The following is a 24,342-nucleotide window of genomic DNA, read 5'->3' as shown; positions in this document are numbered from 1 at the left end:
GAAGGCATTTATGATAGGTAATTATTTAATGAGAAAATTGATAAGTTTAATCTCTTTGAGAATGTTCTTTTTAATGGTTTCGATTTTTATATACAAATTATTGGAATTCCACAAGGTAATTCCTTTTCTGGGGCTCTTATAAATATTTTTTTGCATTTTTTGAAGCAAAATTTCTTGAGCACAATGAATTTAAAGCTTTTAGATATATTGATGAATTGATTTTGTTTAATTGTGATAATTATAATTTTATTTACAGAGATGCCAACTTGTATATATTTTAAAGTGGTAGTTTATCAATTGTGATTCTTGGTTTAATAAATTCAATTTAGTAGATTTTTATTCACCGTTATTTCTAAATAATTCGTAAGCTTATATAATTCACCACTTAGTAAAAATATGTCATGCGATAACTTTTAAAAAGCAAGCAAAAATACTCAAAATATTTGCAAAAATAAATTGTAGTTATTTACCGTTTTTATAATTATTTTGGCGTGTACGGAGCAGTTGGCATCTCTGTATTTATCCTGGAAATTTGGTCTTGAAGAAAACTAATGAGAATTGTTTTGATGTTGAATATTTAGATTTTGAAATTGATATTGTTAACAGTTTTATTAAAATTGTTGTCTTTGATAAAAGAGAAGCTTTTAAATTTAAAGTTATTTTTTTTTGCAACTTTAATACTAATTTGTGTAATAAAATATTAAAAAATTTAGTTTTTTCACTATTAGTTAGGATCAAAAATATTTGCAATAATGTTGAAAGTTTTCGGGAAGCTGTGAATAACTTTTAAAATAATTTGAGTAATAATGATTTTCCTTTTAATTTTTTAATTAAGAAAATGATTGATGAATTCTAGGTTTATATATATATATATATATATANTATATATATATATATATATATATATATATATATATATATATTTCTTTTAACAGGGCGCAATTTAAGTCTTAGCAGCCCCAGTTAAGCATTCTATTAATTTGTTACGTATTTCTTTCTCTTGATTTCTTTCATTTTATTCTCCACCTGCGCATTGTAACAGAGGGCGTTGTTTTCTTTTCATTCGGCTTGCTTGTGAAATCGATGTGTGACTAAGTGAGTTTGTATTTTTCTAATGATTTTCTGAAACTTACTCATACCTAAACAATATGCTGACAGAATTAATTGCTTGGTATTATTTTATTTTTAAACTGTATATTTGTCAGCATTCGCCGAATAAAAATTTGGTTTTCTTCAATTACTTTGCACTTTCTATCAGGATTCGCCAAGTGGGAAAAAACCTGCCCAGGGTTTTATTGGGTGAGACCACCTTGAAAAAATCTACTTGGGAAGCTAAGTGGGCTTTATTTTTAAAAAAAAAAATATTAAAAATTATTGATTCACATTTAATTTTATGTAATTTATTCTGTAGCATTAGTTTGTCAAATAGATTTGCACTAATTTTTCAAATGCAGTTGCATGCTCTATATGATTAACATACAGGTTTTGAACAAATCATGAAGGAAGTTTAAAATATTTTTTACCCGTTAAAGCACTTAACAGGTTTTTTTTTTAATAAAAAAATATTAACACATGTTTAACTTTAAATATTGTAATATGTAGGTACTTTTTATATCTGCTTTTTTTCCTAATTTAATAGATTAATTTATTTTTGGAAATTAAGGATATATAAAGCTAAAATTATTTATCTGAAAATGATACATTTATTTCAGTTTCTACTGATTATAAAGAACTTACTCATACCGGTATCCGACTACCTATTTCAGGCCAATTTTGACCATAATATCACTTTTTATTTTTGCTAACATTATTAAAGAATGCACTTTTCTGATTCCAAAACTGTTTTAGTTTTGATTCTGCGTCAAATAGAACCGGAGTTATGATAATTTAAAAACGCATCGACCTCATTTTTGAGAAACCGGAAGTGTTGATTTCAAACAGGAAGTTGACATTTTTCGCTAGTTTCGCTTTTGAATTTCAGGTAAAAACCATTATTTATATATTAATTTCGGTGAAAAAGATATTTTTTACATTAAAAAATAAATTGATAATAATAATTTTTTCTACTTTTAATGTTTTTAGATCCTAAATCTAGCATCACTTGTTTTATCCTTGTTTATTTACTTGTGATAGCGCGCTCATTTGATCTTCTTTTATTTTCGTTATTAAATCGATTTATATCGTTGTTAAAGTTAAATTCCAATAATGACGTTATTACCTGTGAAAAATTCACAGGTAATAGAATTATGGACATGGATATTTTACAAACTGTATTTGCTGAACTTTGCTGCCCTATTTGTTTTTCAAATAGTTTAATATTTACAGAGGAAACTAGATTTGGGCTTTGCTCACACTTTTCCCTAAAGTGTGACTATGTGAAAGGGTTTGCCTCATTAAAGAAAAATAACAAAATATCTTAATTCTAGATTTGTTTATGGTATGAGACAGATTGGTAAAGGGCACGAAGCATCCAAAAAACTTTGTGCAACTCTAAATATTCCACCTCCTTTGAGCAAAAAAGCCTTTATTGTTCACCATAGTAAATTATTGGAAGCTGTATCTTGTGTCGCAGTAAAATCAATGAAAAAAGCTGCAAATGAGGTGATTGATGCCAATTTTTCTTCGACTGATAGAGTCGAATGTGGTGTCTCTGTTGATGGGACCTGGCAGAAGCGTGGGTACTCTTCGCTAAATGGATGTGTGGCTGCGCTTTCCATAGACACTGGTAAAGTTTAGGATATTGAAGTACTTTCTTCCTACTGCAAAATATGCAGAACTACTGAGCAAAACCAAAACAGTGTTGTTCTCTCTATGAAAGCTGACCATATATGTAAGCAGAACTACTCTGGTACTTCTTCCTACATGGAAGTTGTTGGCGCAACAAAGATTTTTGAACGATCAATTAAAAAAAATCGCCTTAAGTATACAAAATATTATGGAGACGGCGACTCAAAAGGTTACCAGAAAGTAAAAGACACTTATGGTAAAAATAGCGTTTCTAAATTGGAGTGCATTGGGCACATCCAGAAAAGGGGCGACTCTCACTTGCCGGTTTATCAGGAAAGGGAAAAACTGACGGATGTGCTTATTGATAGATTGCAAAACTACTACGGAATTGCTATCCGTAGCAATGTTGGAGATATAGACAACATGCAAAAGAACACCATAGCTGCTTTGTTTCATTGCGCGTCTAATGAAAAAAATCCTATACATGGGCAATGCCCACTTGGTGCTGATAGCTGGTGTGCATATCAGCGAGCCATACATAATGGTAAACAATGTAATGATAGGCATGTTGGTTTATCCCAGACCATATTAAATAAAATAAAATCTACCTACCTGCCTCTTTGTTCTAGAGAAATGCTTTTAAAATGCTTACAAGGTAAAACGCAAAATGCCAACGAGTCCTACAATGGCGTAGTCTGGAAAATGATACCTAAAGACGTATTTGAGTCTCTTAAAACTCTTCGAATTGGTGCGCTTGAAGCTGTTATAGAATTTAATGATGGTTTCATGGGATGTGTACCAGTCTTGAGGAAATTGGGTGTGGAAGAAGTTGGACATTATACCAAAAAAGCTTACGCAATGTTGGACAAAACTAGAGTTAGCGACTCTATTCATAAATCCTGCTCTGATGCCAAAAAGCGCAGAAAGGTTATAAAAGCATCTCGCAAAAAGAAAACTTCACGTTTGGAAAGCAAAGAAGGTGTTAGTTTTAAACGTGGTGGATTCTAAATGCCTAATGTTTTGTAAAACAAACTTAGTTTTGTTTTACTTTCTTTCTAAGAAGTGGGTTTTTATAATTTTTCCTCGAATAAGCTGAAAATATAAATTACATTTTTATAAAAATTATAAATATATATTTTTTTTTAAATTAATGTTCTAGTTCATCTATCTTATTTTCAATATAAATATGATTTGTTTTCCCCAAGAATATTTCAATTTTCTTCGTAAACATGTTTTGTTGTTCAATGTTATTCAAATGTCAGAAATAGTTTAAATTATTTTTAGCTGATATAAAAAGATATTGTATTTCATGTATTTATATCTGCCTAAAAACATTGTTTAATTAAAAACTGTTTTTTAACTTTAGAGAAATAATTTTATAAATAGTAGCTTTTTTTCTCACATTTTCCCCCAAAATCTTAAAATTTTATACTCTGCACCCTACATTGAACATTTTTATAGTTTATAAGTAAATTAATATGAATTTCTACTAAAAACACTGCTTTTATAAATAGAAAGGCAAGTAAACTTACTTGTGTGATGCTCGACCTCCATTATTCGGATATTCTAAGTTATTATAAAAAGTGCTTACAAATTTTTCAAATGCATTAACAGAACTAAAAATTACTGCTTTAAAAAGAAAAGAGGTTGGTTGATAATAATTTGTTATATTTTACTGATTTATTATAAAATAAATATTGGTAAACTACTTTTAATTTCTTTTTTGCCCGATATCTCCAAACTTATTTTTTCACTGTTTACTTCCATTGTAAATGCAATATCTCAAAATCTATTAGTCCAATTCACTTGAAATTTTGCATGACTATTTTTTACATATATTCCTAGGGTATGAACTATGGTTTAAGTAATTGAACTACTAGTTTTCAATTTCCAGACAAAAAAAAAAAAAAAAAAAAAAAAANAAAAAAAAAAAAAAAAAAAAAAAAAAAAAAAAAAAAAAAAAAAAAAAAAAAAAAAATCAATTTTTGATCGTTTCTGCAAAAAGAGTTACGATATCATTTGTAACTTTTCAAGTAGTTAATATTATATCAAATGCATAGTTCATACCCTAAGTTGGTTCTTTAACAACTCAATAAAGCAAACAGACATACAAAATAACATTTTTTTGCTAAGTTACAAGATTTAAAAAAAAATTGTTTTTTTAATAATTTTTGACCAATTTTTACCACATAATTTAAAAAAAAAATTAATTTACAAATTTTTATGAATTTATATCTTGTTTTAGTTGATTATACATTGATAAAATCACATAAAATATTTTTAAAGTAAAAATTTCAAAACTTCGTCTCCGAAGGTATTCGGTTACCTTAACTATATGCTGACAAATTTAATTGGTTGGCATTATTTTATTTTTAATGACTCTGTTCCATTTTGTCTGCTGGCTTAAATACACTTGCTTCACCTTTTTTAATAAAATTTTTCACTTGTATGAGTTAAAATTTTGAAGCGTCCATTGGGGGGAAACTTTTAAATGGACCATAGAAATGGAAAGTACTTTTATTGAACTCCTAAAAAAAGAAAACATCTGGAATGTTAAATCTCAATACTACAAACATAGGATGCTCCGGAAAGTTAGTTTTGAGGAGATTGCGAAAAAACTAACCATAGAATGGCCTCAGCATACAACTGAATTCTCATTGGGTGAGTTTTTAGTTTTGACTGTATTTCATTAGTTCTAAGTTCTAATATTGCTTCTGAGAATAAACTTAAAACCAAACCAACAGCATTAACTTCATAATTACAAAATATTTTTTTTCGTATTACCATTAATTATTATTATTACTTTTTTTTATATTAAAATGTTAAATAAACCCTGTGTTAAATATTGAAAATAGTGTTTAGATAAATATAGTGTATGGATGCCACTAAACATAAACATTTTTTATATACCTTTTAAGATTCCGTTGTTATATTCACATTGGTAATGTACAAATCTATGATTGAAAAAAAAAGTATGATTTCTGTTGGTTCTAAACTATTCAAAAAGTATTTGATATACAGAATTTACATGGCATACAAATGATAATTCAAATTGCATAAAAAATTTCAAATGCATGCTCTAGTACAGCTTATGCAAGAAAATAAATTTCAAAACTTGTCTAATAACAATATAGGTGTTTGTGTTTATTACCAAACCTGTAACATTTTTATCATTACACATACAGACAATTGCATCAACATTAAGATTCAAATTTTATTCTATGATTATATTAGTTTTTCACTCTTATTCATAAATGTGCTTTTTAACTTACTTTTTATTGTCATTATTAGTTCACTTTTTTTTCTGTTTAGAAAAGTTGACTATATTCCAAAGGAATGTGAAAAAGCTGAAGACGTTAGCAAGTGGAGCAGGATTTGAAAGGATTCAGGTCCCATGGATCCATTTTCACGCATTACTGTTTCTAGAGGATACTGGTGAAGCAGAGCCAAGCGTGTCTAACTTGGAGGAAAGCTATAAGGAGTCTTCTTTGTTAAGTCAGGTATGAACATGACTATAAATGTGCATGAATATTACTTAATTGTGTCACATGTTTGGCATAATTTCAGTTGAAAAAGCATTTTTTTAAAAAAATTCTGATACTTTGTTAAACTAATTATAGAGTAAAATAAATAATCTCAAGAAACTGAAATGGTAAGATATTACTTGATACAAATCTTCATTAACTTCAAAAATATACAAATGGCAGTCAACAAATTTCAAATGTTTTGAAAATAGGAACCCATTTTAATTATTTATATTATCCTTTTTCATTGCTCTGGTATTATTTTTTTATTATTCCTTTCAATTACTTTATATGCTGATTTTCTTTTTTTTTGGGGGGGGGGAATTCCGGAGGAGCTGATCATCGAACTAATCAAGAGTTTGAAAGCATTAAACTCAGTAACATTTGCAATTGTGAAGTAAACAGCCTGTAAAGATAACACAATTTTTTCAATAGTTCTTATCGTAAGCATCAATTTTTTTAAAAATATCCTTTCCTTTCTTACCCCAATTTTATTCTCCTGTTTCATGCGTACTTTTAACTGAATTCCGAGGAAAACTTTAAAATTGAGGTTTCACTATACGCATATTTATATTAATTAAGTCTACCAGAAAATAAAATTTTATTTTTGCAATATTTTGCCATGTTTAAAGGTACCAAAAGTATATTTTAATTTAAGCTTTGAAATTATGAACCAGTTTTTTTTTATTGATTGTATTAAATAACAATAAATATTCTATTTCAGAACGTGAAAGATTTAAATGAATCTCTAGACTTCCAATCATTTGAGGCCTCCAGAGACCTTCGAATCGCAAACGAAGAGTCCTTTGTTGAAGATGAACCCCTGACTTGTGACGAACCCCAGATTCCCGAAGAACAACGAGTAGAAGCCAATAGTGGCAAGTGTAGTGCTGGTGCTAGGAAAAGTGCCAAAAGAAAACGAACGAATGAAGACGAACTATTGTTTGAGGCTGTAAAAGCTCTAAAGAACATCCCGCCACCGCAGGAAGCATCCTTTGAGGATGCTTGTGGACAGTACCTTGCACACATTTTAAAGTCAATTCCAGACAAAGAGAAGCGTCTAAGAGAGCATAAAAAGTTAATTGAAACAGCATTCTCATTTCTTTTAGAATAAATTTTTTACTTAAATCAGTTCTTGTTTTACCTTATTTTCAAGCAGTTTGTGTTTATTCATGCATAAGAATTAACAAAATAGTGTTGTTTAATAGCTTTCTTTTTATTCATTTCAAATGCAAAATGTATAATAAAAGTAAAAATTGATAATTATTTGTGCATTGTAAAGCATGAGCCTATCATGTACAAAAAGATAAGTGCGTTTCATTCCATGAGCGTTTACAATGCATCTAGAAACCCCATTTTTTAACTTAAAATTATAAATAAACACATAAATTGCTTTGAAGATAATCACATAACTTTTTATGCTTAACATTTTACAAAGAATCATTTTATTAACTTTATCATCATACAATTTATTATACATTTAATAAATTAGCTATTATACATTATGAAATTTCTTTCCATAACTAAAATGTTGTCCCTTGTAAGCTTTTGCAATGTCTTAAAATTTATGTTGCTCTAATAGAGCATTGGAATTTTCTGGAATTTTTTTATCTTCACAATACTGAAGTAGTTGTGAAATCAATTAGAAAATATTCCTCCTTCGATAAATATAAGGAGACCGTCCAACCGTACTCATAATAACATGTTTAATAAGGTAATGATGACAGAAGGCTGTAAAAGAATTCCGTGCATTGATACGAATCACAAAACAAACCAGTGGGGTTTCAATCTTCCATCTTATTGTCCCCGTTGAGTATTTCATTACTAGTTGTGTTTAGATGCAGAAACTATTAAGTACATATTTCTTAATCTAAATTGCCTAAAAAAATCTTACATCTAAATTTGCCAGATCTATATTGTAATTGTTTGATGATGATGATCAAGTTACAGCTAATTCATTCAATACGATTTTTGAAAAGGGTGCTGTGCAAATGGCACATTCACGGGACCTGGGCAGAGACAATTTGCAGCGAAGTTAAAGATGTATCTTTACGAAGTGAACTGTACGCAGGTTTATTATTTCGTTTATAAAAGAGCAATCTTTCAGCATTTTTAAATAAAGTTATGGCCGATACCAATGCTTACTATAAGTCATTTCACAATAAATTAAAAACAATATTTTGAGCGTGCGTTCAATGGACGGGTGTGACAGTGATTTCTGATAGTGATGTTTAGAAAACTTCTTGGATAATTAAGTCTCAAAGCAGTAAAAGTGACTTGTATGTTGTCACAAAAATAAACGATTCTAGCCCTGAACCTGATTTGTGTAGTTACAAATGCCACAATTTTACTTGCCTTATCTTGTCTAGCCAATTATATGTTTGTGACTGCCTTGATAGTTTTCTGCTTTGTAAGCATATTCATAAGGTAAATTCAATAAGTTTTAAAGCTTTTGACAGCCAGAAGAATTGCCCTACAATATTGTGCAGTTCCTTAAATGGAAATCCTCTGGATCAAAAATTGGATATTTATGGAGATTATTTTAAATTAAATGCTGGAGAAGATGCAACTAAATATAAAGACTTAAGATAAAAATCAATCTAATTTTCTATTTAATGCTCGAAGGTTATCCTATCACTCTTTCCATTCCATTTAATTTTTTAATTGTAACTTATAAATGCGGACAAAGGTATATCTGAATGTAAACAATATATCTCTTAGTTGACTGATTTTCTTGAAGATGAGAAGGTACAAAACATTTTGTTGCAAAATATCATTCAAAATTTAGAGTACTTAATATCTTGTTGTTTCGGCATATCAAAAGTAGTATCAACAGTTCCTCCTAATGTTAAGTTAGAAAAAAGTGAAGATAATTAAAAAAAAAACTCTTAAAGCTAGCACGATTTAAGTTACTTTTCTAAATACTGGAAACACGCAACCATAATACTTCATTGTCGGTAGGTCATAATAATATTGGAAAATCAAACATTTTTAAGTTTGTTTTCAGATGCTTCATTTCACACGGTTTCCAAAAATATATCCCTTTTGTTTGTACGTAAACCTGAAGCTGAGAAATTCGAGTAGAATTAAGAGTAATTTTCAGATTTCAACAGTCAAAAACGATACTGCCACGCCCCCTCTAGCTAAGTGTAAAGTAAATAATGTAATTTTCTTTACTGAATAGTTTTTTCATTTATAAAAATAATATAGAAGGTTAGGTAAAAGTATTATTTAAAGTTTTCATGAAATTGTTCCTCACAGAATCATACTGTTTATATCAGTTTTTTTCTGTGCTTTAGACAACTACCCTGCAGGTGCTTGGTACAATACTCGTTAAGTTTAACATTTGTATTAAAATCATATGCGTGAACAAAACAGGTTCGATAACGATAACAGCCCCCTAGCTTCATAGATATATTTTCACTTGAAACTTATCTGCTCTCCGATTTCGTATTTCTGTTGACCTTCCTGTTATTACTTTTCTCATTTTGACAACGATAAATCTGTTATGCACGTGTATCGCTGAATCAAACAATATGTTAGGGGATGTACCGGATTTGCCCTGACGTCAAAGCAGATACTACAAGTCCGGCTTCGACAAGATTAAACAAAGGAGGGCTCCATCTGTGACGTATGTGGATTGAATTAATCTATCTTCAATCAAGTAATAGTACTTCACTTGCTCACATACATTTCGTTGAATAGCATCTCTTCTAATTCTGTTATGTTTTAAAATTTATTAAGCTTACAGTAAGTTTTATCTTCTCAGTTTTCTATGTTCACTAAATAGTTAGTTCCCTTAGACTCTTCTCTTCGTTATGGATGGACACGCAATACTAAAGCATGATGATATTCAAGTAAGTAGGTACTTATTGTATTATTAAAATTTTATAACTATGCTAAATAGTATTATCTATAAAGCTACTGAGCCACGTTGATTGGCATCCTTATCTAAGCAAAAGAACTGAAATTATTTTTTTCACTTTAATTAATCATTTCTATATAGCGAATAGTTACTTCTTTCAGTCATTACAATATCTTAATAAAACTAATATCTGTTAAGTTAACTTTTTATTTGTTGTTACTAGTTAATAAACTTGAAGATAATAAGGTAACTTAAAAGTTTTAATTAATCAATTACTAGTTACTATGTTAGGTTTCTTGATGACTCAAAAAATGTTTTTTCATTTGTAGGAAGGAAACAGAAAAGGATTGTTTAGAGAGGGGTGCTATCCTGAACATTATTATCCCACTGGAGAAAACTTTTTGTGCTGGCGTACCAAACGAATGCTGCGAAACACATCAGGAAGTTTAACCGCTATGGTGACAGCTACTACCCTTCAACAGTTGGACTTACTTTGAAGCATGAACAGTTTAATATCTGCTTTAGCCATGACCCACCAACTTCAATCTTTGAGAAATTAACCAAGCCCTTGAGGTGGTGAATGACTACAACAAGAAAGAGTTCTACCTGCTCATGTTAATACCGGATGTACCGGTATTAACATGAATACCGGAGAATACCGGATCATGTTCATGTCGGAAAATACCGGCCTACACTGTGCAACCAGCAATACTGTTTATCAGCACCAAGGATGTTTTTTCTATGGATGCAGAAAGTGTTATCAACCAGATAGCGAGATATCCTAGTTCTCCAAAATTCATTTTTAAACTTGAAATAGCGCTGTAGGATAGATAAACTAGATAGTTCAAAATGGAAGTAAGTCGTAGCAAATTGCATGACCAACAAACTTCAGATGTTTTTGAGTTTTATGAAAAAGGAGAAGTCTTATGGAATGTGAGGCATGATATAAACACAAAGATGCCAGGAACTCAGCCTTATTACGAATAGCGAAAGCTATAAATATTCCCCAAGTTGGACCGGCTGAAGTTAACAAGATAAACAGCATTAGGACAACCTTTAAACAAGAGTTGCAGAAAATTAAAGAATCGAAAGGCACAGGAGCTGCAGCCGAAGATGTGTACAAACAGATTTCTACCATCAGTAATCAAGAAATAGAAAATCATTTTCGAATTTGGCAATGAAATTTAAACATTGTGTAATATATATATACACTGCTGGCCACCGTAAATGCAACACCCTGAAGGAAGCATGCAAATAACATGAAATTTACAACATGCATTAGCGGAGGTGACATATACAAATGATTAGAATTTCAGTGCAGACGCACATTACGCGCGTCTGTGGCGCGACTTCAAAGCGCTATTTAAGGTTTGGAGATTTCGACGATTATCGAAGAAAACTGTCAGGACAATGCAGATGAAAGTTGCTTATCCAGAACTTGACCGGACTAACCAAGGATAAAGAAGGGATTAGGCTCGATCCTGATCAGATCGAATTGACCCCAGGGAGGGTGAGTGAGTGATGTAAATTTTTGGCGCAAGAGCCTTGATTTGGCTATACCACGCCTAAAACTTAGGGAGGCGCCAAGTGACAGAGTTAGCTTTGAACAGTTTTTGGGGAAGGTAATGAAGTACAAATGAAAGAAAATGAAGAAGAGTTTATGAATTTTAAAAAAAGCTGTGAGTGTGTTGACTTTTAAGTTTATTAGGAAGTGTGGTGATAACCTTAAGAGTGGTGTTAAAAGACACAATTATTACTTTTCGAATTGGTTGCACATTAAATGTCCTGCTAAAATATTGGTACTCGTAGATGGTTTAGTTAGAGTAAAATATGTTTCTACACACATTTGTAGCTCTAAAGGGTTTTTAAAGCATGACTAACATAATTGTTGCTGGCAGAAGTAGTGACCAAACTACCCGTGAAAATGTTTATTGTGAAAAAAGGAATCCTCATGGGAAGCACCTCAGGAAACATATGTTAAAGGTACACAGCATTTCAGATCCATTAAAGATAATGTGTTATTTGTAAGGTTTTAAGTAGTTCTAGATGTAATTGAGAAGCACTTGTCACAGTGTCGCGTTACGATTTTTTTTATGTCAGGAATTTAAATTTAATTTAATCTTTCTTTAGTTAATAGTATTTGTACTTCTCCTTTTTTTTATTTCTCTTCATTTTTTTCTGTGAAGAGAATTGGAAATGTCTCTTTTTACTTTTACGTTAGCAACGCATTTTTGTGTCTTTCTCCTTTTCACCTTTTGCAATTCAAGGTCGTCTGACCCCACCGTCCTTCAAGGACGACATTCTTTTCCCTCACATTCTAATTTACGTCACCACTTAACTTCTTTTCCCATCACTTTCACGTAACCTTCAAATTTTGCACGTGGTGATTCTTCCGGTTGGTTTTTCTAGATTTTTCTAGAATTTTTAGCGTGTTCACGCCTTTTTTGTATGCGTGGGAGTACTATTGGCACTGATTGGTGTTGACGTAATCGTGTAGTAATCCCCCATCCAATGACAGTCGTTTTCTATCCTGCTTGACAACTCGTACTTTCCCGCGCTGAAGGGACGCTGTCATCACTTCTCTTGGGTCATCGCTCGGCAACAGTTAGACAATTTTCTTGTCTTGCCAGCGTCATCGCCGGTGCCATCTTAGATAGATGGACTCCTTTCTTTTTACTTGGCCTTTCATGTAAAAGTTTACAGCTTTTTGCCGATGATGGAACTTTCATCCTTTTAAGTCTAAAGACTTCCAATATTCTGAGTTTGAGAAGATATATATAAATTTCATTTTGTCTTATCTCTACAAAAATATGTGGTAAAAGGATCTCAGGTCTGTCCTTTAAAAAAAAAAATCTTCGAGTGTGAACTAAATCGTTTTCCGTTCTCCCTAACCTCCTCTTTCGCAGCGCCTACTGCAAGAAAAAATCTTTTTGAGAAGTTGGAACTCTATTTTTATGTCTCAACGACGATAAGCCGTAAAAAACTATGGATCCTTAGTGAGTGTCGATATCCACGACTCTACGTCGGAAGTAGAAGTGCATCCTTTGTTTCCCCCCCCCCCNACTTTGGTTGCGCATACAAGCGATATGGAATTCTCTTCCTCAAGCAGATATTCAACATCTGTTTGACTCCATGCCACGTCGTATAGCAGCACTTATTGCAGCGCGTGGTGGCTGCACCAAATACTGATTTCGGACGCTTAATTTGTTTCTTTTGTTTTGAAAATTTCATCATTTATTTGTATCAGTACAAGTCGTTTCTGCATTAAATTTCATTTGATTCTGATGATTCTTTCATGGTGTTGCATTTTCTACAAACAGCAGTTTATGTTAAAGGTACACAGCATTTCAGATCCATTAAAGATAATGTGTTATTTGTAAGGTTTTAAGTAGTTCTAGATGTAATTGAGAAGCACTTAAAAGATGTACATGAAACAAGTGTGGTAAAGAACAGTACTTTTCTTGAAGGTGGTCAGTTTTCTGAATGAGTATTATTATTGCCATTGTTCTGGTATGCGTTTTAGTAAACAAATATGTAGTAACAAAATAGATGGTATTTGTCCTGCAATGATCTCTGTTGTAGTTAAAGATGGTCTGTATAATGTCGAGTTCACTGAAACACATGTTGGCTATGAGTGTGATTTAGGTCGCCTCCATTTATCTAAGGAAGAGCGAGAGAGCATTGCATATTAGTTGAGTAATAAAAAACCCATTAAAGAACTACTGAATGATACAAAAGAGTCAGTAAGTGGTGAACTTTCCCGGTTACATTTGACACCAAGGAAAGATATTCTCGATATCCAGATGAAATTTAGATTAGATCAGGTTTTTGACCCAGATGACAAAGTGAGTGTTAGGCTCTCCAAAATCAGGGTCTTTAGTACGCTTTTATAAACCCCAGGGTGTTGTACAGGAAGGCAATCTTATGATAGAAGATTTCATGTTAGTGTTAATGGATGATACTCAAAAGCAATGTTGAATCACTATGGTAAAGATGATTTTTGTCACATATACACTTATTGTAATGTGACAATTTAATTTCTAATTTTACCTAAGCCTTTAATTTTTCTTTACACGTTATTCCTTTTTTTCAATTTAGCAATTCTTATTTAACTTTCTTGTTGACCTTTCTCATGGCCATTGCGGTCATCGCACTTCCTGTGAGAAAGTCAACCAACCCCTCTACTCACGCCTTTCTTTTTCTTCTTTTAATTTTAGGGGGGCTAAGTAACCAATCTCTTTCCTTTAAACTTCAAACTCTCCACCTCTTTAAATTTAATTGGCCGTAATTTTTCTGGTCCTATACCAGTTAAGGAATTTTTTAAGTCAGTTTTAAGACATTCTCCTTTTATGCTTCTTTCTTGCAAGTTCCTTTTTTTTATTCTCCGCGACGCGGACTTCGGTCCGCATTTTTAAAAAAGATTTCTTGTGTCACAAAAATTTGTTGGAACATATTGTTTGTTTTTACGAAATAACGTGTTTTATAATAATAATGTCTTACAAAATGCTTTACGAAAATAAATGTTCAGCTGAATGGAAAAATTTGCGCGATTTTCCTCATGTTTGTGGTGAGTACCCTTTTTATTCTTAAGGGAATTTGTAATTTTCACATTGGAAACATCTTACTGTCTTTAATGTTAAGTCTGTATCTGGATATAGCATGTTATTTATCGTTTTTATCTTTAATCTTAAATTAATTTTAGTTTCGCCCTTTTTTCTAAATTTGGTGATACCAAATCATCCAATTTGTTCAAACCTCACACTTTGTGACCCTTTGAACTTATTGGGTTATTGTTATCCCACACTTGCATTGTACAACCAATTTCTCTTTCTACTTTCTTCCTTTAATTTAATTACCTTATATATGTTTCGGCCTTTTATTTATTTATCATGACATATTAATCATTTACCTATTTATAATCATGACTATACCCAGAGATACATCCATTTATGCAACCCATCCATTTTATAGTCTGTTCAACTAGAACTGATAGCGAAAGTAAACAAAGCGGCGTGCTATTTGGCGCAATACAGCTGTCTACTTGGCGCCGGTATAATGACAAATAGCGCCTATCAGACAAGCAAAAACTCTTATTTTTAGAGGGTTGTTTGTATCGCCGTGGTGTCTTTTTGCAGGTGTTTCATGAGTAATATGGAAAATAAAGCGATGGATTTAAGTCCTCCTAAAAAACGACAGAAGAAATCTTACATAAGTAAAGCTGAGAAAGAAATAATATTGAACATTTATAAAACAGAAGTGCATTCAAAACCAGATGTTCCAATCATTGATGTGGCTGACCATGCGGCTTCTGCAGCGGGAGTTAGCACAGCTTCTGTTTTCAGATTTATCAAAGAATATAAAAAGGATGGTATATTACATTTCCCGAAGAGGACTAAACCTCGTAAGACTTTTTTGGATGACATTGACGATTTCGACAAAAATGCTGTAAGAAGAAAAGTAACGAAATTCCGACAATAAACAAAGTTCTCAAAGCTGTGAACGATGATTCTGATTTACCAAACTTTAAAAGAACGACATTTTATTCCCTGTTAAAAAAACTAGGCTTCTATCATCAAAAACGAGGACGGAACAGCTCACTCATTGAAAAAGAAGAAATAATTTTGTGGAGGCGAAGATATTTAAGAACAAATAACAAAATGAGACAAGAAGGAAGAAAAATTATTACATGGATGAGACATGGCTGAATGCTGGACACACGCAAGACAAAGTGTGGAATGATACTTCCATTATCTCGTCAAAACAGGCATTTTTATCTGGTCTTTCTACAGCATTAAAATCGCCTTCTGGCAAAGGTGAGAGACTTATTATTACGCACATAGGTAGCGACGCGGGCTTTTTAAATCAAACAAAAACAAGGATTACCATAAGGATATGAATGCAGCGTGTTTCGAAGAATGGTTCGAGAAAATTCTACCCTTTCTAGAGCCGAACTCTGTCGTTGTGATGGACAATGCACCATATCACTCTCGTAAAGAAGAAAAAATTCCTAACACATCATCGACTAAGCAAGTAATTAAAGATTGGCTAAAATCTAAAAACATTGTTAGTGATGAAGAAGGTATGCTAAAAACAGAACTACTGGATATAGTGAAAGCTCATAAGCACAGATATGACAAATTCGCGGTGGATGAACTTGCTAGACGTAATACTATAATGATTTTAAGGCTTCCCCCCTATCACGCTGAATTAAATCCAATTGAGCTGATTTGGGCCCAAATGAAAGGTTCAGTGGCCAAAGAAAACAAAACTTTCAAGTTATCGGAAGTAGAGGGATTCTGCATGAAAAGTTTAAATGAAATTGGAGTTGAAAAGTGGAAAAATTGCATAGAGCATACTCAGAAAATCGTGGATGTGGGATTTGGACGAAGCCATCGTAAACACCGTTAATTCTCTAGTAATAAATATCAATTCAAACGACGAGGATTCTACAAGTTCTGAGAGTGAATCCTGAGATAAATACCTAGTTTCATTTTTACTTTTTAATCATATAATTATTCGCTATTATCCATGATTAATTGATCATTAATACAGTAATTCTTAAAATTTTGTTCTTTTCTGAGTAGTTTAATATAATTATTTTCGTTTTCGGTACAGTTGTTAATTAAGTACAGAAAATCAAATGTTACGTAAAATTAAATAATTTTGACACTTGATTCTATTTTTTCAAAAACCTATTGAATTCGAGGTTTACAAACTGCTTTTTTTTATACGTTAAGTGGGCATATTTTTCTTAACAAAAGATTTTGTGAGACATGTAAAAAAGTTCCAAGTTTCTTTTAGTGTAATTATTTTCGTAATACTTCCCTTAGAAAAATAAAGATAATTAACAATTTAAAAATACAAATAAATGCAGTTCCTTCTAATATATTTTTAAATCAATCGGTGAAACATAAAACTATTTTAAATATTATTTAACTTCTAATAAATTTTAAAAAAAAATTGTAATTATGAAAATAAAAGAGTATTTTTTTAACATAACTTTCAATTCTATACGACTTTTACGATGGAATTATAAAAGTTATGTTTTTCATAGATATTTATGCAAAATATATTAAAACTAATTTAATCAAAACTTAAAGAAATATAAATATATATTAAAACTATTCTTAAAATAAAATTATGTGTTTACTGAAACACTTAGAAACGTATTTTCATGAAAATATTTTAATTTTGCACTTTCTTATCTAATTTTAAGGTATCAAAAACCAAACATCGTTTTCGTTTTTCTATAAAAGCGAAAGCTCTGTCGATTCAAATGAAATAGCCCATTCAGCGAAGAAACCGTGAAAGTGGCAAACGTTGGCGATCAAACGGCAACCCTTTTGTTTACTTCCACTCTCAGTTCTCGTTGAACGGACTATAATAATAATACATAAATAACTTTACTTCATACGCACCAACCAAATAATTTTTAATTTAACTCTTACAATTTTGATTTATGTATTCTGTGTATACTAGATGACAGACATGAGGGGTTTCCTGCAGCACTAGTTATCAGCAACAGAAAAGATCAGGAGGCCCTCAGTGTTGCGTTTAAATCCATTAGAAATTATGGGGTAAATATACAGCCTGAGGTATTCATGACTGATGCTGCACAGATGCTTTTAATCTGGCTTGGTATTCTGTGTTTGATATCCCAAAATACAAGTTACTGTGTTCTTGGCATGTTGATAGGAGTTGGCGTCGTAAACTAACTGAGTGTGTCTGAAGTAGTTCAGGCACATAAGGTACTAAGGTGTTTGTTAGAAGAGACAGATAAAGAGACCTTTCACTCTCAAAATGAGTATGTCAAAAGTTAGGTCAGATTTTGCTGCAAAGGCAGATGAACAGAGGTTTTTCAAGTATTTTTCAGATTATTATGGTAACAGAATTGAAATGTGGGCATATTGTTACCGCAAATGGTCTGGTGTGAACACAAATATGCATTTAGAACGCATGCATAGACTATAAAGTATATTTATTCGGGTGGATTACAGGTAAAGAGGCTTGACAAATTTCTAATGGCTCTGACACAATTTCTGCGAGAAAAACATTTTGATAGATTTATAAAGGACTACATAATGGGAAGGTAATTTTTAAGATGGTGACCTCCAGGCAAAGACACTGGAACAGAGTGAATTTAGACTTGTCAAATGTGGTGCCCAGTAAGGACCTCAACAAATGGCGTGTACAATCAGTCAGTGTAGAAGGTCAAATTTATGAGGCTAGAAGATACAACAGATGAGGAACTAAGCCTTGTTCTATGCAATGTGAGTTCTGTAACAGTAGTTTGCATGATTTTACATGCACGTGAATAGACAATTCCATTAAGTGTAACATGTGCAAGTACATTTATTTGGTTTGTAGATCTAACAATAATTTTATATCTCTATCTTTGTCTGGTGTTGAGCCTAATGCTGATTTAGATAATTCCTTTGTCATTAATGATGTTGAGTGTAAAGTCAATAAGATAGGTGTTCATATGGGTAAAATGGTAATATTCCAAAGTTGTCACAGTACATAGATAAATTTTCAAATTATATGGAGTCATATTTCTAAAGAGGAGTGTACCAAGTTTGGTTGTTTTCAGGAGTAGATGTTTCGTTCTCTGGTATTCTGTTGCATAAGAGGGATCAGAAATAATTTATCTGCAAGCAAGGTGTTGGTAAATAGCCTGCCAATAAAAAGACATCTAGGCATACGGAAGAGAAAAAAAACTTAAGCGTGCAGCAAGATTAAGTAAACCAACAAGAGTGGAGTCTCTTAAAATAGTTTTCGTTAGCTTTATCCATTTTACAAAATTGTTCGTCAGAGCCATCACGTGTACAAAAGGAAAAAAAAACGTATTATAGAACTTAAAATTTATGAAAACATACCCATAGCTAAAGAATTTTTTGACAGAAGTAGTTGCTTGGCAATATTTCAGTTTTTTTTAAATTATTTTTCGACAATACAATAGACTACTTTGACTGCCGCACGCGTTTACAATGAAATCTCCTTCAGTCCACGAGTATCGCTGTACGAAGCGTACTTTCTTAAGTACTCCCACCGATATTTTAATAATGAGAGTATCTGGTGGTCACAAGAATAATATCTAGCTCCGTTTGTCCATGGTATTCAGTCTATTTGCGTCCGTTATTTCGCCACTATCATTTAAAATATTGGCAGAATGAAGAAGAGTATAACTTATAATCCTAATTTAGGGATGGGCACTCTGTGGCCCACCGGGAGGTTTTATCCGCCCCGCGGACAGAATTTAAAATTGTCGATCAGTGGCTTTTTAAATCGTTATTGTTTGTATTTAGTCACCTTGTGATATAAATCCTGAACAATATGAAAATGTGCTTTATCATTATATAGCAATAAGCCTTTCACCTATAAGGGAAGGAATTTTAGTTTAAAATTACAAAATAACTTAGTTTGGAAGTCAATTCAGAGGAATTCTTGCCTATACCATCAGAGAAGCAATACGATTTCCGATTCTCTGGATCAAAACCGCCTTTTATGTCCGGTTCTGTTCTTATGAATAACGAATCGAAAGGAACTGAAACCGCGTCTTTGGTTTGAGAGAAGCATTGGCCAATTCTTGCAAATGTGAGAAAAATTGCCCATCCAATCTCTTATGCTATTAGCCGTGTTTCCGTCAGAGTCTTCAGCGTACATCCAGACACCATGATCGCGTATTTGAGAATTGAACCATGCAAAGAATTCGAAATGTCTCGAACCAATATCAATCCCTTTCATCATCGGATATCGTACAATATTATCGAACACACTCTCGCGTGATTATCATGAGGAATGATACTAGCAAAGAGTATTCAAAGTCGAACTTCCTCAATATTCTTTTGCCCATCATTATTTCAGGTGGCCATAAAATGTGTCGAGTCGGCGTGATGGTGATTCGCTCTTATTATCCAGATAGAAAGCAAAATTTTTTTTCAATGTCGAACCAGATATTAACCACTTTTCCAGTATCGACTACAGCCAAGGGAAGAGTGAAATATACCTTGAACAATCTCTCATTCTTCAGACTGATACGATACAGACGATATTCCATTCCACATGAAGTTCTTGGGGCTTCTTTTTAATGAAGATAATGTGACCGTAATATATGCGTTTCTCACTGCGTCCTATTTACGATCTACGAAACGTGTCCTATTTACGATCCCCTTTTCTTTTGATGGGCATAAATGCAAACGAAGAACATTTGACCGCCCAATTATGTCGAAATAAATATCGTCGCTGCAGCTCGACATCTAATGAAGTGCGTTAGGCATTCGACAAAGCTGTCTTTTCCGCGATTTGTTTTTCTCTTCTCAAGTAAAAAAATACGAGGTGGATTGCCCAAATCGAAAAAAACTTCACTCGTTTCAATATTGACTAATATGTTCCTAATATTGGCATAGGTGAACGTTATTTGATATTCCCCATAGAATAGGACGACTTTGCGTTCATCGTGCAGGAAGTTAGCAACGTAAGACTTCCACAGGCAAGCAAATTGGTGAAACTCACCATTGAAAGGCAAACTCCGAATGCCATGTTCGCCATGGACACTGAAAGGTGAGAAGTCTCAAAATTGTTTTTGAAACTGTTGTAAGCATGAAGCAAAGGTGTCAGTCTTGGAAAAAACAGCTGCTTTCAATTTTTACAAAAGTTATCATAATAGTAGGATTTGTGTTTTTGACCGTTTCTATCTATTGAGGCGTGGGCTTGAAGCACTAATTCTTCGATATAAACATAATCTTCATTGTCAGCTCTTTCTATTTTCAATACGTTCAGCGAAACCTGTTTCAACTGACACGCTAATAGGGATTTCTTGAACTCTCTTAAGTAGTATCCATGTTCTTCTGAAGGTATCTTGTAACGAGGAATTACAACAATTTTAAACTCGAGATATTCCATTTCAAAACATTTCTCTGAAATAATGCAAAACTAACATGAGTTCTCCAAATCAGAAAAAGTTTCATTGTATTTGAATATAAACGTTTGAAAATCATACTAAAAGTTCTAGAGCAAAACATACTTCGCCTAATTCGTTGAAATTTCGAAAAGAAAAATGGAAAACTTATTTCTTAGTGAGTCAAATAGCAGTGAACAGGAAAGCTTTTTCGAGGTTCACAATAATTTTCTTAATAATTCATTTTTGTATTATTTTTATAACAATTCAACAGTTTTGTTACTCCCTTGTAAATATTTTTTCAAATACATACGGATATCCTTCGCAAGTAGTCAAATAAGCGTCACCCCAATGTATTAAATACACTTACTTTACCCTCCTTAATAAAATGTATATTGAAACAAAAACTTGACCCAACACCTGTTGGGGAAAGCTTTAAATAAAATGTTGATATGGAGAGCACTTTCATCCAGCTCTTAAAAAAGAGCACAAAAAGAAGACATGGAATGTAAAAACGCCATAATATAGTCACAGAATGCTAAGAAAAGTGAGTTTTGAAGAAATATCTACAAAACTTACGATGGAGTGGCCTCATCATGCCACGGAATATACAGTGAGTTCTTAGCTTTGACTGTATTTTATTAGTGGTTTTGCTTCTAACCAGCAGTATTAAGTTTATAATTACTGAAGATTTTTTTCACATTGCTCTTGGTTATTTTTTTGTCCTGAATTAATATGTTAAATGTGTGTGTGTCTGGTGTGTTATGTCAGGTGTTAAATATTGAAAATAGTATATAGTAACTTTTTTACATGATTGAAATCTTTTTTGTTATATTCATATCTGCAATGTACAAATCTATCATTGAAAAAAGTATTATTTCGGTAGGTTTTACACTTTTCAAAAAGTGCTTAATATACATAATTTACATTGCTAACAATAATACAAACTGCATATAAATTTCAAATGCATTTATTATAATCTGATAAAGCTTATTCGAGGCGATTGTTTTTGTTAACTTTTCTTAAACTGTCAATTTCTACATAGAAAACTGTTCACAAAGCTTAATACAATATACCAAAGGAATATCAAAAAATTGAAGACAGTAGAGCTGGATATGAAGGGATTCAGGTTCCGTGGGTACATTTCCACTAATTATTATTCCTTGAAGATGTTTGCGAAGGAAAGGCTAGTATTTCAAACTTGGAGGAAAATAATGACTCTTCTTTGTTAAGTCAAATATGATTTATTGAATGTAGAGTTTAGCGGCACAAGATCCTAAAAAGGATTAAGTCAAGTATGAATATGGAGGTATAAATGTGCGTGTTTGAATGAATAGATTGAAACTTAACTGTGCCAAATGTTTCACATGATTTTAGAATTTTTTTAAAGGAACATTTTGGTTACTTTAAGTTACCAAAAGCCAGAGCCAGAAATGGCTATACTGCATCAGACACTAGGTTACAGAATTATTGTTTTATTTATTATTTAAGCACAAGAGCCAGAAATGGCTATACTGCACCAGACACTAGGTTTTAGAATTATTGTTTTATTTATTATTTCAGAGTAATACAGATATAATAAAAATAACTAACAAGTTATTTTGTCGAGGCTTCCCAGAAACTGCCTCCTAGGCCACGTAAATACTGTGATAAGTTTGGAACAACTAATGCTTATCATTGGGACAAAATGCAAAAAGGCCGATCTCCTAAAGTAGTTTTGGTGATAGAGCGAAAATAGCATTAAGCGGTCGAAACTTTCCATCGTTTTCCGAACAATTTTTGGAGATCCTATTTTCCAAAATACACTTTCCCCATATATTTAAAACGCCTAAAAACTAAATGTGTTAGGATTATATTTATTCGGGGAAAGTACATGTAATACAAAAATTATAAATACTTTTGTATTAATAAAAGCATTAAAACTCTTTCGTTTTCATAAAATATCTTTGGTAAAGGATAAGTGTAGAAATTCTCACAAGTTAATTGTAATTCAGGAAAAGCGTTCCGCTGAAAAACAGAATTCGGGTACTCGGCTATACCCCACCCTCCTCTATGTTATTTGTCATCTAGTTTGTTTAAATTTTTTGCTTCTCGTTTCTTTTATAGGTCCACTGCGTCATCGGTTTCCTACGCAAGTTCTGCCAAGTCGAACAGAAGCAGAGAGATTAAAGAAATATACGAAGTCCAGGAGTAACTTCGTTCACATGCCATCTCAAAGGCACATGAACGAAGAGAAGCTCCGGGTTACGATTCAGGAGAAATATTTCATACAAAGGCATGTGTTGACCATGCCTGGGTTTTATCCCGGTGCTACCTTTCTGATTTTGGTTCACCCGAGGCTTTTTTCTCTGGTCCTGTACATTTTTGACCAAAAAATTCATTTGACTACGTTATTAGTGAAAATAATTCAGAATACTTTACGTACCACCTGTCCTCTTTACCCCCACCCCAACAGGTAGATGTACTGACATCGAAAACAAGTACAGGGGTAAACATAAGATAGATTTTTGGCATAACAATATGAAGTCAAAAATTTCGCCAGTGATGTTTGTAAACTGCATCCTCCCTCTTACACACGAATTAGCTGCGCATGCTCAACAAATCGAAATACTAGATCAGTTGTGACTAGTATTGATGTCTGTAAGCAGTGGCGTATCTAGGGTATGGCAGGTATGGCGCGAGCCATGGGCGCATTATTTGAAAAAGGCGCAAAATCAACACACCAACGTCTTTCTTTTTTTCAATTTTTCAAAATAATTTGCTTGTTTTAAAAAAATTAATTTAACCTACATACAAATACAAATTTTAAAAACAATAATACAAATTTCAAAAAACTAAATAAAACATTGAAAAGAATCATTTAGAAAACTCTCCAGAATGCAGAATAAAAACTTCCAATGATCCGATCCTCAGATAAATCTTTCTTTTTCCAGTACCACAAGGAAAAAGACAAGATAAACATCTCTTCATATCACATTACCAGGATGTAAAAGGCAAATTATCTGGGGGTGAATAGAACACCTGCAGGCATAGAGAATAGCCCTTTGGTGGTGACAGAGGGCAAAGAGATGTGAAAACCATGGGGTGTCCCTGTCCAGTTTAGCCCAATTATATCATACCCTAAAATGCTTGTAGATCTTAAATTTTATCAGGGGTGAAAATCACTTTGAAAAGCGGCTTTCGAATTTGTTGAATATACAAATAGAACCCTTGCTGTAAATTAGCGTAAATCCTTTCAAAAAGGGAGGTTTTGCCACACATGGTGGGAATCACTGTCACAAAACATTTAAATACTAAAAACAGGAGGTGCCTCTGCCTTGCTTAAACCA

At 32.4% G+C, this 24,342-nt stretch overlaps 1 protein-coding gene and 1 non-coding gene across 2 annotated transcripts; both read left to right on the top strand.

The window, feature by feature from the left end:
- Positions 1-5,916: 5,916 nt before the first annotated feature.
- LOC122270712 (uncharacterized) lies at positions 5,917-7,365 on the top strand. Its single transcript, XM_043049184.2, has 2 exons — positions 5,917-6,227; positions 6,976-7,365. Exons 1-2 carry the CDS (start codon positions 5,982-5,984, stop codon positions 7,363-7,365), a joined length of 636 nt encoding a protein of 211 aa, XP_042905118.1. The 5' UTR covers positions 5,917-5,981.
- A 7,599-nt stretch (positions 7,366-14,964) lies between these two features.
- Positions 14,965-16,524, top strand: LOC110283342 (uncharacterized). Its single transcript, XR_011636506.1, has one exon. It is a non-coding gene; the product is annotated as an uncharacterized protein (transcript).
- The last annotated feature ends 7,818 nt before the right edge of the window (positions 16,525-24,342 follow it).

This window comes from Parasteatoda tepidariorum, chromosome 3 (genome assembly GCF_043381705.1).
Source record: "Parasteatoda tepidariorum isolate YZ-2023 chromosome 3, CAS_Ptep_4.0, whole genome shotgun sequence".
In the NCBI taxonomy this organism is placed as follows: Eukaryota; Metazoa; Arthropoda; class Arachnida; order Araneae; family Theridiidae; genus Parasteatoda; species Parasteatoda tepidariorum.
The sequence above is the reverse complement of the archived record's forward strand: the minus strand, read 5'-3'. Positions and strand labels throughout refer to the sequence as shown.